The following is a 13,986-nucleotide window of genomic DNA, read 5'->3' as shown; positions in this document are numbered from 1 at the left end:
GTTTTTCCCTGCCCTCAAAGTGTCACATGGCACTAGACTTCGAGTCCAAAAGAAGGGAATTCAAATCCAGCCTCAGACACTTACTAGCTGTGTGACCCTGCAGAAGTCATTTAACCTCAATCGTGAAATGGGGATAATTATAGTGTATACTTCACAGGGTTGTTGTGAAAATAAACAAGATAACATTTAGGGCCTGGCATACAGTAAACACTTAATAAATGCTTGTTCCTTTCCCCTTCCCTCAGTCTGTCCTTCATTTAGCTAGTTCTATCCATGAGAGCAGAGACTGTTTTCCATTTCTGTCTTGGTCTCTCTAGCCATGCTCCCTTGCACATAGTAGGCCTTTTGTTGAATTAAATTGGAACCCTCAGAAACTGTGAGCTATGGCCTCTCGAGCCTGTCCACACACCCAGCCACAACCTTAGGTTTCCCAGTCTTTCTTTATCCAGAGAAAGCTAGAACTCCAACTGTTTAGAATTAGGGAGGGGCTTCCATCTCCTATCCCCAAGCTCTAGGAATTGACTTTGGAAATGTAACTGGTCACTGAGGTTTGGGACTGAAGAAGGTGACCCTTCCTAACTGTGTGACCCTGGTCAAGTCATCCTCATTATGCCTTAATTTCTTCATCTGTAAAATGACCCTTGAGAACTGGAGAAAGAAATTCTTCCCCAGCATCTCTTCCTCCGTAAAATGAAGGGGTTGGGCCAGGACAGCAGTTCTCACCTTGGAATCCATGAAAAAAAATCTTGATAACTGTATTTCAATATAATTGGCTTCCTCTGTAGTCCTATGGATTTTAATTTGTACCTTTAAAAACAAGATCCTGAGGAGGGTTTCCCCAAATGCTGACCAAGGGGCTAATGATACCCAAAATGTTAAGGACCCCGAGGTCTCAAAGGGTCTGCAAGTCCCCTTTCATTTCTAAGTCCTATGATCCCTGTCCTGGTACCTATCACTCATACGGGGTTAAAGCGCTCCGTGAGCATTACTGTGCCTTGGAAATGTGAATTACCGATTGCTAATGTTGTCAGTCTCTAGTTCCCTGGTGTGGACAGCTCTCCAAGACTGCTCCGTGTCTCCTATTGCTAACTGTTCAAAGATGGCTAGCTGGAGGCTGGGAAAAGGTATTCCGTCCATTCCAAGGAAATCAGAGGCCTTTCCTTTCAAGGGGCACCAGCAGGGCCCTGCCTTCTCCACCCCAGCTTACTAACAACTGCAGTTTTCTTGCAAAATGTCTCCTTCCCAAAATCCCTTGAAACTCAATCCCTGGGATGCAGCTGTGGGGCAGGGACAGAGGGAGAGGAGGAAAGGAGAAGTCAGGCAGAAAATAGGGAGGCGAGCAAAGCAGCTTCCCTGTGGGCCAGTCTGTTCATTGCTCCCCTTTTCTTTTAGGGTCCTTAGCTCTTCCTATTCCCCGGCAGCTTCGGCATCCCACACTCCCGCCACCTATAATGAAGCTCCTGCCACCGCTCCTAAACCCCGTGTGGTCACCACTGCCAGCATCCGACCTTCAGTCTACCAGTCAGGTGAGAACACATGGACAGGTTTGTGTATCTGGAGAAGATATAATGTGTGTGGGGGGCTGGTTCTAGAGGGAGCCAGGGAGCCGACCAAACCTTGGGCTCCTCTTGGGAAAGGATCTCACATTCCAGGCACATTCCAGGGAAGGGTTTGCAGTGTGACCTTGAACCCCAAATCTTTCTGGTGCAAGGGCCATAAGGAGCCTGTCTCTTAAAGACCTGGAGCTAATAGCAAGAAGGCTCTGTTTCCCCTACAAAGAGCAAGGCCCACTTGCTGGGAGCTGCTGGGAAGCAGAATAATGGGTTTCAAGTTCACCCTTGTGCCAGCTCACCTGCCCCCTAGGGAAAGGAAGGGCAGCCTGATCAGGGCTGGCTGGGAGATTGGCAATGGGCCAGGGCATTTCCCAGGGAGCCAGGTGGAAAGCATGAAGGCTCCTCCCAGTCCTTCCTCCCATAACCCAAGAGCAGGTAAAAGCTCAGGGCTGATTCATCGGTGCCCCCTAAAAGGGACATGTTTTTAACATCCTCCCCAGAAAGGTCTTTGCTACCAGAGGCCTAGTCACCCTTCTAGCTCTCCCCCAGGGAGGCCTCTTAGTATTCCCAGGAGGGCCTTGGGCACTGACATCAACCCTACACCCCACCCAGCCTCCCATCCATGAAGAAGTATGAGGAATGCAAGTGGTCCCTCTGGGACTGTCCTTGGAGTTCTGGGACAAAGGCCCAGTTAAGTACATTTTTAACGAGTAAAGGTTATGCCGGTGCCTTCCTCATTCCTGAAAAGAATTCTCTGCCTAAAGGTCATTGTGGCCACAGTGGGGGTAGGCAAAAGTTCCTCCTGCTCCAAAGATGCCAGTGATAGGAAGCAGGGGACCACCCAACTCCCCTTCAGGATCTTACCGGGCTTAGTGGGACCTAGCTCAGGGACAGAGAAGATGGACAGAGCAAGAGAGGGGGGTTGTGCGAGCAGTAGTGGGAAGTATAACGTGTGGAGAGTCAAGAGAGCTGGGCTCCAATCCCAACTGGGCAACGAGCCGTGTGTTTTTGGATGTGGCCAGTGAGGGAATCCACTCTGCCTGACTATGTATCTCCTTTATTTTTCATTGGTGTTTAACTGGAGAAATGGTGGCAGTGGGAGTGGGTGGTGGGTGAAGTGGGAGGGAGAGAAAGTAAATGCTTATTAATTGAAAAAATAATGAAATATATGTGCATGTACATATATGTATGTGTATATAGTTTATGCATATATATGTGTGTGTGTGTATGTATATGTATGTATATACATGTGTATAATCCTACTAGCTTGACCACAGATACTAGCCTATATGATCTTGGACAAGTCATTTAAGTTTTCTGGTTTTGTTCCTCATTAGTAAAATGAAAGGGTTAGACTAGTTCATCTCTAACGTCTCTCCCACCACACCGTAGCCTGGAAATGAAGCTTATAGCCAGATTATGGAGGGCTTTGAAACGCAAGTCTAAGGCAATGGAAGCCATTGACAAGTTCCTCTCTAGCCCTTTGGAATCTGATGCCAGGGCCCAGCTTGGCGGGATGGCTGGGGGTGGCTTAGATCATAGGAAAGGCAGAGCCACAGGAGAGCAGATTCCTCCCAACACTGTGGACTTTTAAGAGAAATGCAAGTATTGTGAGCTTGGTAGAACTAAAAGCATTTTGAAATGCTAAGTATAGCACCAGGAACAATGGGGCAGACTGCCAGGGTAGCCAGGCTACGGCCTTGCTTAATGTTCAGAATCCTAAAAGGAAATAGAACCTCCTTGGAGAAATGCCATCCCTCCCCAGACTCGGGCTTCTCTTGACTTTGGGAATAGAAGTTCCCGGGGAAAGAGAACTTGAAAAGTCCTGTGCTCCCTGCCGCCTGGGAGCACCATCCACGGGCAAAGGCCTTCTGGACAAAGGTCTTCTCTTAGGGTAATATAGGGCCAGGCACCATTTTGGGCCCCTCTTCTTAATCCTGGCCCTCTTCCAGTCTTCTATATCTGGTCCTTCTGTCTGTACCCCACTAGGTGGCGGCACACCCTTAGTTCCAGTTCCAGGCCCCATCAGAAGGCAAGAGTGGAATGGGGGAGCTGAGAACCCAGCCCTCCATTTAACTCCTTCACTCCCAGAATGATTTCAGAGCTTGATTGGAATTTACTTTGGTTCCCAGAAATAACAAGATCTCACCTACCTCCCAGACATTAACTCATTCCTGCCTGAAGGGTGGGAGGGACAGGAATTCTCTGACTTGCTTTGGAAAGGAATGGCTGGCACCGGTCTTAACAAAAGGCACATGCAGGCCAGGGTCATAGATGGGTTAGTATTCCTAAAGTCTCCAGGTTTAGTCTGGGGCTGAGGGTCCCTAGACCATCACCAGCCACTTACGTTAAGGTTTATACAGGACTTTCCTGTGAGGTGGGCAATTTAAGAATTAAGATTCCCATTTTAGAGAGGAGGAAATGGAGTCTCAGACACTTGCCCATGGTCACGTGGGAATCTTGGGAATCACACAATCAGAGATTAGCACTAGGAGAGACTTCAGATTCCATCCAATCTGAAACCTTCTCCTCATTTTACAGATGAGGAAACTGAGGCCTGAGAAGCTTAGGTGACCTGCTAATTGTCACTGCCCAGTTAGTAAGTGGCAGGGATGGAACTCAAACCAGCCTCAACCCTAGAGGCAGCGTTCCTTTCTCCCTGCACCATGTTACCTCCCATGTCAGTGAGTCTCCTTTAGACTCGATGGGAGAAAGTATTGGCATGAGCTCACATTTGGTGGCAGGGACTAAACAACATTGGCCCCTATTGGGCCATCAGGCATAGAGACAGAAGATCTGGGTTCTTGGACCCAGAAACTCCCACCTCCCAGAGGGTCTCACCCTTGGTTTTCTCTCTACCAGGAAGTGGGACTAGGAGCTCCTGATACACCACTCATGCAGTCAGTCTCTGAACCCATGGTGGCATCAAGAAAAGGGAGAATAAGGCAATGATGATGCCACCCCCACCCCCACCCCCAAATTTATTTAGGGCCTTGCAAAACTCAGAGCACACCTCAGACAGGCTCTCACCCTGGCTTTGAGGATCCAAGGGAGGACCTCAGGGTGGCTTCCACTCCAAAAGTAGGGAAACTGAGGCACTGACAGTTTTGTGACCAGCCAGTAAAGGAGTTCAGTCTCTGGGAAGCCCAAGTCTGCATCCTTTCACCCAACCCTTGGGTCAGAAACCTTCTTCTCTTGGCTGCCCCAACACTCCTCCCCTCGGACCCGTGGGTGGCATTTCTGGAGCAGAATCAACAATCCTCTTGCAGCCATGATCTTATCCAGGGCCCCCACTCTGCTGGCGCCAGAGGTGGGGCGCCTAGAGATGCTACAATGAGGTTCCTTCTAAAAAGCCTTGGGGCCTTGATGGGGAAAGCAGGCCTGTTTGGGGGTACAACCTCTCAAGAGCCCCCAAACTTTGGGACAGGACCTGGTGTACTCTCTGGAATCCCAAGGACTATAGAAAGGTGAAAAACCACTGAAATGATAATCTCTAGATCCAACCTCGAGTATGTTGAAATGGGGGTTCAGCTCATGAGGATCTGGGAGAGAGACATGGTCTTGCCAGAGGCTGAGTGAGTAAGTAAAGGCTCTTTGAAAAAAGTTGGGCAGCAAAGTTAGAATTAGTTAGGAATCACCTTATTTAATTACATATTCTCCAAGCAACCTTGTGAGATACGGGGCCTTTTGAACTTGCCAATTAGAGATGAAATATCACCTTCTAATTTGGACAGGCTTAATGCCATCATGCAGAAATAGTAACATCCTCTGGGCAGCCTCTAAAGAGATAGCATAACAAGGCTCCCTTCTGCTGTTTTTAAACACTGTTTATCTTTCCGAAGTGGAAAAAGGGGAGCTGGGGGCTGAGGTAGGTTGTTTGGTTCCAAGGCCGATTAACAGAACTGGGAGGAGAGGAAGGACACTAGGTAGATACCCATTTAATTAAAAAAAAAAAGGTAGGAGACTTAGAACTCAGTAATAATAATATTAAGGAGCATTTCTATAGATGGCACTTTAAGATTTACAAAACTCTTTATGTTATCTCATTTGACTTCATAAAAAGCCTGAAAAGTAGGTGGTTATTCCCTTTAAACAGATAAGGAAACTGAGACAGAGAGGCTCACCAAGGTTATACAGCTCATCAATGTCTGAATAGGATTCAAACTCAGGTCTTCTTGACTCCAAGTCAAGAACTTTCTCCTGTGTACAGCCTAGCTGCCTCACTATGTCATCTCCCACCTCCCTGCCTTTGCCTATGCTGTGTCTCACTCTAGGAGCTTACTCCCTCCTTACTCCAGAGGACCTCAGTTCAAACCATCCCTCTAATACTACCTATGAGACCTTGGGTAAATCCCTTCTCTTCCTTGAGTCTCATTCTAGCTTGAAAGCTTATGATCCTGTGATCCCCGTTAGACTGAGCTCCTTGTCAGCAGAAGTGATGTTTTTGCCTTTCTTTGTATCCTCTGTGCTTAGCATGGTCCCTGGCACATAGTAGATGCTTAATAGATCCTTCTTGACTGACAAACTCACATAGCCAAGCAAATGTCTCTGGAATGCCAAGCATCAGGAGAGTGGTAGATTGGGCTATCCCAGCTTAAGATTCAATACCAGAACTCAATTGCCCTGACAGGAACTTGTCGGGGCTCTTTGGAGAGAGGTCATCCAAATCTTGAACAGAACTCAAGTTCAGAAATAGAAGATTCCCTCTAACGACCACCCCCCACGTGGAGCCCCTGGTTCTGCCACAGTGCCCAGACTTTAATGTTCATTTCCATGCCCAGTTTTAATTCACTTTGTCGACAGAATTCCACTAGCTCCAAGAAGACCATTGTTGGAATCAGGGAAAGCAGAGCACTCTCAGTATTTCTATTTCCTGTTTCCCTTTTCCCAGAGCCATTAGTGGCTCCCTATTCCTGCTAAAATAAAATACACACTCCTCAGGCTGGGATTCAGGACTCCCCAAAATCCAGCTCCAATTGTCCTCCTGCAAGCCGACCGGACGATACTCTGAGCAGTTGGGTCTCCCTCTCCGCTTCTGTGTGTCCACCCAGACTGTGTCCCGTGCCTGGAATGTGCTCCGACCTCATCACTGATGCTCACAACCTTCCTCTTCTTTCATGGGCTCCTTCATGGGCCACCTCCTCCATGAAGCCTCCCTGGTTCCCTCCCACTCAGCCCCTCCTCAAATGATATTGTATATCCTTATTAGATGTGTTACATCTCCTCCCACTGGAACACAAGTCCCATGAGGGCAGGAAATGTCTCATTTTTGTCGTAGGAGCCTGTAATAGATACTTCAAAAAAGATTTATTAAATTGAATTCTAATAGGACTAATCCCACCCCCTAAACAAACCCCAGAATGACTCTAGAATCTCCCCACCTCCAAATACACATCCCTTCCTTTTTCTTCTTTCTCTACGATCATCTCTTCCTCCTCTTCAAGTACTTCCTCCTTGTTCCTTCTCCTCTCACCTCTACCAAACGGCTGGTGAGTGGCCGGAGTAGATACATGTGTGTGAGACAAGGCAGCATTCCATTTCATTTCTGTTACCGGCTTAGGGCCCGAGCAGCTCTAGGGAATCAGGGGGCCTGTCTCCCAGACACCTTCCGTCCTTTGTTTCCCATTCTCTTCCCACTTTTACCACCCCCCCCCATTTTTCCAGGGCTATGCCGTGTGGACCCCAGGAAGAACTAGGACATGGGATTTAGAGCTGAAAGGGACCCTAGAGATTATCTTTTCCAACCCTTTCATTTTACAGAAGAGGAGACAGAGGCCTACAGAAGTTGAGTGATTCACCCAAGGTCACACAGGCTAGGTCATCTTATTATTAATTCAGAGCTGGAAGGGACCTCTGAGGCCAACTAGTCCAAAGACCTCATTTTCCTGATGCGGAAACTGAGGCCCAGAGCAAATAAGTGATTTGCCCATTGTCACACAGGTAGAAAGTAGCAAAGGCAAGATTTTAACCTGGGTCTTTTGCCAAAAATAAAGTAAAACAAAACTCTAGGGGCAGCTAGGTGGCACAGTGAGTAAAGCACCGGCCCTGGAGTCAGGAGGACCTGAGTTCAAATCCGGCCTCAGACACTTGACACATGTACTAACTGTGTGACCTTGGGCAAGTCACTTAACCCCAATTGCCCTGCCTTCCCCCCTGAAAAACAAACAAACAAACAAAAAAATACTCTCATGTTCTTTCCCCGGGTCTGTTTCCCAGAAAAGAGAGGCTGAGTTTTCCCAAACAATAGTTGTTTAGGAATAAGCTGCCTGTCTGGGTCGTGGAGGAAAAGGAGGAGTCTCTATCATAAAATGGGGGGAGGGACTGCATACGACCAGCAGAGTCAAAGCCTGAGCAGTAGCACATCGTGGAGAAGAGGAGGCATCTGGGAAAACGGCAAGTTGTGAAGCCTTTAATTGCAGGGAATGGGAAATGAGGGGCTGGGAGAAACAGGATGGAGGAGAGCCGAAATTCCTTACCACCATTCCAAGGTTTGAGCCCCGCTGTGATCGCCCGCTCCTGCTGGGCCTTTTCTGGCCCATGGGGGGCTCAGGGATGAGGAGACTCCCACTGTGCCTTTCTGGTAGCCTAGCGGAGCAGAAGAACAGTGGTTCTTGTCCAAGGGGGAGAGGAAGGAGCAGAAGAGGCCTCCTGAAACATTGTGCCGTAATGAGGGCCCCGAGTGCCTGCTGGGAGATGGGAACAAGCCCATGTGTAGGCAGGGCATGTCTGCATCCGTCCCTGGCTCAGCAGAGTGGGAGAGCTGAGCGTTGGGAGAGCCCAGGATTACCCGGGGGATAGGAGCCTGGGCCTGGTGAACGAACTCATGTTCTCTCCTCCTATTGCCACTTGTTGGCTCTCTGGCTGGATCTGGTCCTGGTCCAGAAGGGGCCTGCTTTTTAGTGACTGACTGGAAGTGCCGGGGAAGGAACAAGACCTGGGAATTCAGTCAGGGCGTCCAGAAGGCTTTGATTCTCTTTTCTTCCCTCTAATAACCCAGAGGAGATAGCGTGGGGGTCTGGGGAAGGCGCCTGGAATGGATACTGTCATGCCTGGGTCTGCCATGACTTGCCTCTACCTTGAAGAAGCTGCCTCTGAGCCTCAGTCTTCATCTTTTAAACTGGGCTAGCACCACTTTCACTATCTCAAGGGACTTTGAGGGGATATGAAAGTAATTTGCGCAGACCTTATTTAAATGTCCTGTTATCATGTGCCCAGATCCAACACATCTTTCTGCTAGCCCCCCAGCCCCAGTATTTCTAATTTGGGAGAAATAGAGTAATTCAGGCCTGACCAGTTATGTCTATTATCCACTGGTGTCATTTTTGGCAGTTAGGTGACAGATAGAGGGCCGGGCCTGGAATCAGGAAGACCTGAGTTCAAATTCAGCCTCAGACACTTACTAGCGGTATGACCCTGGGAAAGTCACTTTGCCTCTTTTGGTCTCAGTTTCTCCTCCCCAAAGTGAGATAATAACAACACCTCCTTCCCACAGTCATTGTGAGATCTCTAATGAGATATTTGTGTAGTACTTAAGTGCACATAGTAGGTGCTATCTAAATGCTAGCAAGTATTTCTTTTTCTTCAGAGCTTATCTCTGAACTCCAGATAACTAACCCTCTTGTCACTCCCTTGTCTCTATTAATCACACTCTTAAAAAGGGGGCACAGCTTTTTGGAGAGTTCTTTTAAAGAATGCTTTTGAAATATCTCCCCAGCCCACCAAAAAGAATTCGATTTCTGTGTAATTATAATAGCTCAAGTTAGGCCCCAGAGAATGTGTAATGGAAGGTACACTGGCAATGGAGTCAGAGGCCCTAGGTTCAAATCCTGTCTCTGGTACTCGCTACTTTTGTGACCTTGGGCAAATTACTCAGCCTCCCTGGTCCTCAGTTTTTCATCTACAAAATGAAAGGGTTAAAGTAGATGAGTTCTTTGAGGTACCTTCCAGCTTGCTCCTGAGACCTCCATCTTCTTCCTGCAGAGCTGGAGTACCATAGGTATGGAATATTTCAGAGATGATTGATGTTCTGATTGGTTTTTTCAAATACTTTTATCCTTTTCTTAATCTTTCTTATAAGAGATAGTTTTCTGAGAAGGGGAGGGAGGAGAGACATATTTGGAAATGAGCATGATAAAAAAAATCAAAATATCAATAAACAAAGGTTTTGGAAAAGAGGTTCATTCTTTTGAACGCAAATTCTTAAAATGTCACTTTTTCTAGTATTTTGGCTGTAAGGAACAGGCCTCATTCTCCAGGGCACCTTTGCATCAGCCTACACCCTATCCCTGGTCCCGTCCTATAACCTTTTCCCATGTAGCCCAGCCCCATCGGCAACCTATAGTTTGTGGTTGGAGGTCTGGACCCCACAAGACTAGTGAACTTGAGAAATGGGAATAAGGCGGATGTTGATGTAGGGAAAGTCCAAAGCTTCCTGACCCCTTCCTTTTTTTTTCTTTTTATGCTTTGGGATTACAGTACCTGCAAGCAGCTATAGCCCAGCGCCAGGCACCAATTACAGCCCAGCTCCAGGAGCAACCTACAGCCCAGCCCCAGCCTATACCCCATCTCCAGCCCCAGCCTACACCCCATCCCCAGCCCCAGCCTATACCCCATCCCCAGCCCCAGCCTACACCCCATCCCCAGCTCCTTCCTATAACCCTTCCCCATACAGCCCAGCCCCATCAGCAACCTACAGCTCTGGCCCAGCAGAGCCAGCTAGCCGCCCACCATGGGTGACTGATGATAACTTCTCTCAAAAGTTTTCCCCTGGGAAGACCACCACCTCAATCAGCAAGCAGATCCTTCCCCGGGGTGCTCCAGTGGCATCCCCAGGCTATACTCCTGCCAGCACCCAGGTACCCACATTAGCCCGAGGTACCATCCAGAGGGCTGAGCGCTTTCCAGCCAGCAACCGGACTCCTCATTGTGGACACTGTAACAGCATCATTCGGTACAGTCATGGGCCCGTGGGGTGGGAGAAGTGGGAAAGGGGACCTGGCTCACTGAGAGCTCGGCTGGTGGCACCCTCTTTCCTTTGTCTCTCTATATCCTACAATCTAAAGTTGAAAGGGACCTTTGAAATCATTATGTCTAGCCCCCTCATTTTGTAGGCAAGCAAACTGAGTGTCAGGGCAGCTAAGGGCTTTAGACAAGGTCACTTTGCCAGGACTTAAGCCCAGGTCTCTAGCCACTCTGCCATGTTGGCCTTCAAACTCCATCGCTAAGGAGAAGCTCTGTGGTTGTAATGGGCATCAAACTTCCCTTGGAGGTGTTCAGCCACCACAGATACTTGTTCATTCTGAGCTTTGGGTGCTCCAGAGCCGAGTGGCCTTGCTGCGGTGCTCTTGTGGCCTACCATAGGCAGCTGCTCGTTTCTTAGTGCCCATGGTAACACCTGTCACTTTGAACTATTTCAGGCATCAGCCCAGAAGCTCCGGAGGTCAAAGGAATCTCAGAGAGATTTCAGTCCAACCTATACCTGACCTCTACAAATCCCTAATGAGGTGTGATCAGCCTTTGCTCAGTGACCCCTATTGATGAGGAAGCCACCACCTCCCAAATGGGAAGGAAACAAACATTTATTAAGCACCTACTGTGTGCCAAGCGCTGTGCTAAGTGCTTAACAAATATTATCTCATTTGAGGCAGTCTTTTCCCATTTTGGACTGCTTTAATTATTAAAAACTTTTTCTTTACTTTGAATGGAAATTTGCCTTTCTACAACTTCTTCCCATCGTTTTTAGTTCTGCCCTGCTGTGCTGAAACTTGAAGGCAATTACGTGGCTCCTAAGTCTTCACTTCTGACAGCTAAATATCCCTAGTTCCTCTGACTAAGCCTCCTCTGGCACAGTTTTGCTATCCCTCACCATCATCACTGTCTTCCTCTGAACACTCTCCAGTTGAGCAGCATCCAATGCTTAGCATAGTGCCTAGCACACAGTAGGTGCTTAAAAAATGGTTCTTGAGTGATTGATTTTCTAAAATGTGGTGCCTGAACTCAAGACTACAGATGAGGACTGACCAGAGTTGAATATGGAGGGAGGGAGGGAAAGAGTCCGGGGGACTCTCTTCTCCCTAGTCCTGGCTGCTGTTCCTCTCTGAATGCAGCTTAAAATTGCATTCACTTTATTGACTGCTATCACACATATTAAGCTTGCAGCCCACTGAAATCCTAGATCTTTTTTTTTTTATAGAAACTATTGGCCCCTGCAGTTGAGAAGCTGAGTTTTTGACCCCCAGAGTAGGGTTATCCATTTATCACAAAGCTTTATCAAATGGTCTTTGATTTGCTCATTGTTCTAGCCTGTCACACTCCAGCAATGTTTATCCTTGTCGTCATAGGAACTCCTTTTATCCTGTCTCTTCCCTCCCTAGGGGTCCCTTCCTGGTTGCTATGGGTCGCTCCTGGCACCCAGAAGAGTTCAACTGTGCCTACTGTAAGACCTCTCTGGCCGATGTGTGCTTCGTGGAGGAGCAGAATAATGTGTACTGTGAGCGCTGCTACGAGCAGTTCTTTGCCCCACTGTGCGCCAAGTGTAACACCAAGATCATGGGGGTAAGTCACAAAGTCAACCTTGCATCTGACTCTTGTTCCAGGGGATTTCCAGGACCCAGACATGACTCTCTACTCCTGGTCCAACCCACCACTTTCCTGCATCTGGAAAAGCAGCTGTACCATTTCCCAGATTCAGAAGTCAAGTCCAGGGCTCTGGATCTGATGACCCCTCTCCCTCTCCCCAGCAATCCAAACACGTTTTCTTATGTTAGGCAAGAAAGAAAGAAAAAAAACCCACTCCATTTCCCGAGAATGAAGCCCTCCCAGAAGAGAAGGCTGTCAGAGGCCCCAGGGGCATAGTTTCTCTCAATCAGCTTGGTGCAGGGCCTTTCTTCTTCCAGGGACAGAAATTGCATTAGGTCTAGGGCTTGCTGTGTTAAAGCATTCCGAGCAAGCCCTCATCTCTGTTCTCCCAGAGGTAGAGATGGGGTCAGCCCGCTGATGCCCTCTTTTCCTTCTCAGTTTTCTTTTTCTCTTTTCCCAGGAAGTGATGCATGCTCTGAGGCAGACTTGGCACACCACTTGCTTTGTCTGTGCGGCCTGTAGGAAGCCTTTTGGCAATAGTCTCTTCCACATGGAGGATGGGGAGCCCTACTGTGAGAAAGGTACGGGGCCCTCTGGGGAGATGTGTGGAGATGTTCAGATCACCCAGTGCAGTGCCTAAAAGACAAAGCATCATAGCTCAAGAGAGATTTGTGAGTAGAGTCATACAAGTAGTAAGTGTAGCCAAGCTGGGCTTTGAACCCAAGTATACTAACTTCAAATCCAGAATGCCTTTCACTAAACACTTCACCAAATGGCCTTCAGTTCCAGGAAGCAGGCAATAAGCTCCTTCAAACTTCTCTCCCTCTCTAGAGGATAGCGCCATTGTCCTTCCCGTCCCTCAGATTCACATACTTAACTCTTCCCTCTCCTTCACTCTCTGTACTCTCTCAGCGTCCAAGCTTTGCTGATTCTCTCCACTCATACATCCTCTAGTCTAAGTTAGTTTCCCATCACCCCTTTCTTTCCCTGTCTCAATAATTTCCTGATTGGCATTCCTGCTCCAGGTCTCTTCCTCTCCAATCCATCATCTATATGACTGTCAAGTTGGCATTCCTAAAACACAGATCTCACCATGTGATCTCCCCACCCCCACTCACAAATCTTCAGTGGCTCCCCATTGCCTCTTGGTTAACATAAAAAGTTCTCTCCCTGGAACTTAAAATTTTCCCCCGTATGGTTGTCTTCTACTTTCCAGTCTTATTTCACATCATTAACTGTCATGCACGTATCACTCCAGTCAGCCACACTGACCCATCAACTGCTCCTCTTACACAAAATCCCATTGGTTGTCTCAAGGCCATTGCATGGTGGCCATGTTTGAAATGAATCCCCTCCTCTGTGTCACAGAGTCCTGAGAATCTTCCAATGTCAGACCAACTGTTCTCTATCTCTTACATTGGTATTTCACATATGAACAAAGCTTTATAACTGATAATTGACTACAAACATAGTTTTCAGAACTGTATGACTCTGGACAAGTCATATTACATCTTTGATTCTCAGCTCCCTTTTCTGTGAAACTGTGCTTCAGGGCAGGATAGGGGGAAGAGTAGAATAGAAGGTGGGACTAGCTAGAATCTGAGATTTCCTTCCAGCTATAAATTTATGATTACATAATAGCCCTCCAGACTGGCATCACTTTTTAATCACAATATTTAGGCACAGCTATTCAACTAACCACACATCCACCTAACCCCTACATTATTGGCCAACCCAGGTTTCTGATGTCATACCACAAAGCATCCACATAACCATGTCCTATTCAAAATGTAATCGATTTCTGACCTACTCCACCATCTTTCCAGAATGCCCATCAGTGACTTGAATGAAGTCA

General features: G+C 47.7%; 1 protein-coding gene across 14 annotated transcripts in view; it reads left to right on the top strand.

The window, feature by feature from the left end:
* LDB3 (LIM domain binding 3) overlaps window positions 1-13,986 on the top strand; it is a 114,299-nt gene that overhangs the window by 88,810 nt on the left and 11,503 nt on the right. For all 14 annotated transcript variants that reach the window (XM_036737118.1, XM_036737127.1, XM_036737130.1 and 11 more), the window contains 4 exons: window positions 1,393-1,526; window positions 10,029-10,503; window positions 11,927-12,107; window positions 12,592-12,712. In XM_036737118.1, the coding sequence (XP_036593013.1) occupies window positions 1,393-1,526; window positions 10,029-10,503; window positions 11,927-12,107; window positions 12,592-12,712 (911 nt within the window). The remainder of the gene's footprint in view (window positions 1-1,392; window positions 1,527-10,028; window positions 10,504-11,926; window positions 12,108-12,591; window positions 12,713-13,986) is intronic.

This window comes from Trichosurus vulpecula, chromosome 8, assembly GCF_011100635.1.
Source record: "Trichosurus vulpecula isolate mTriVul1 chromosome 8, mTriVul1.pri, whole genome shotgun sequence".
NCBI classification, from domain to species: domain Eukaryota; kingdom Metazoa; phylum Chordata; class Mammalia; order Diprotodontia; family Phalangeridae; genus Trichosurus; species Trichosurus vulpecula.
This window is presented reverse-complemented; position numbering and strand designations above follow the sequence as displayed.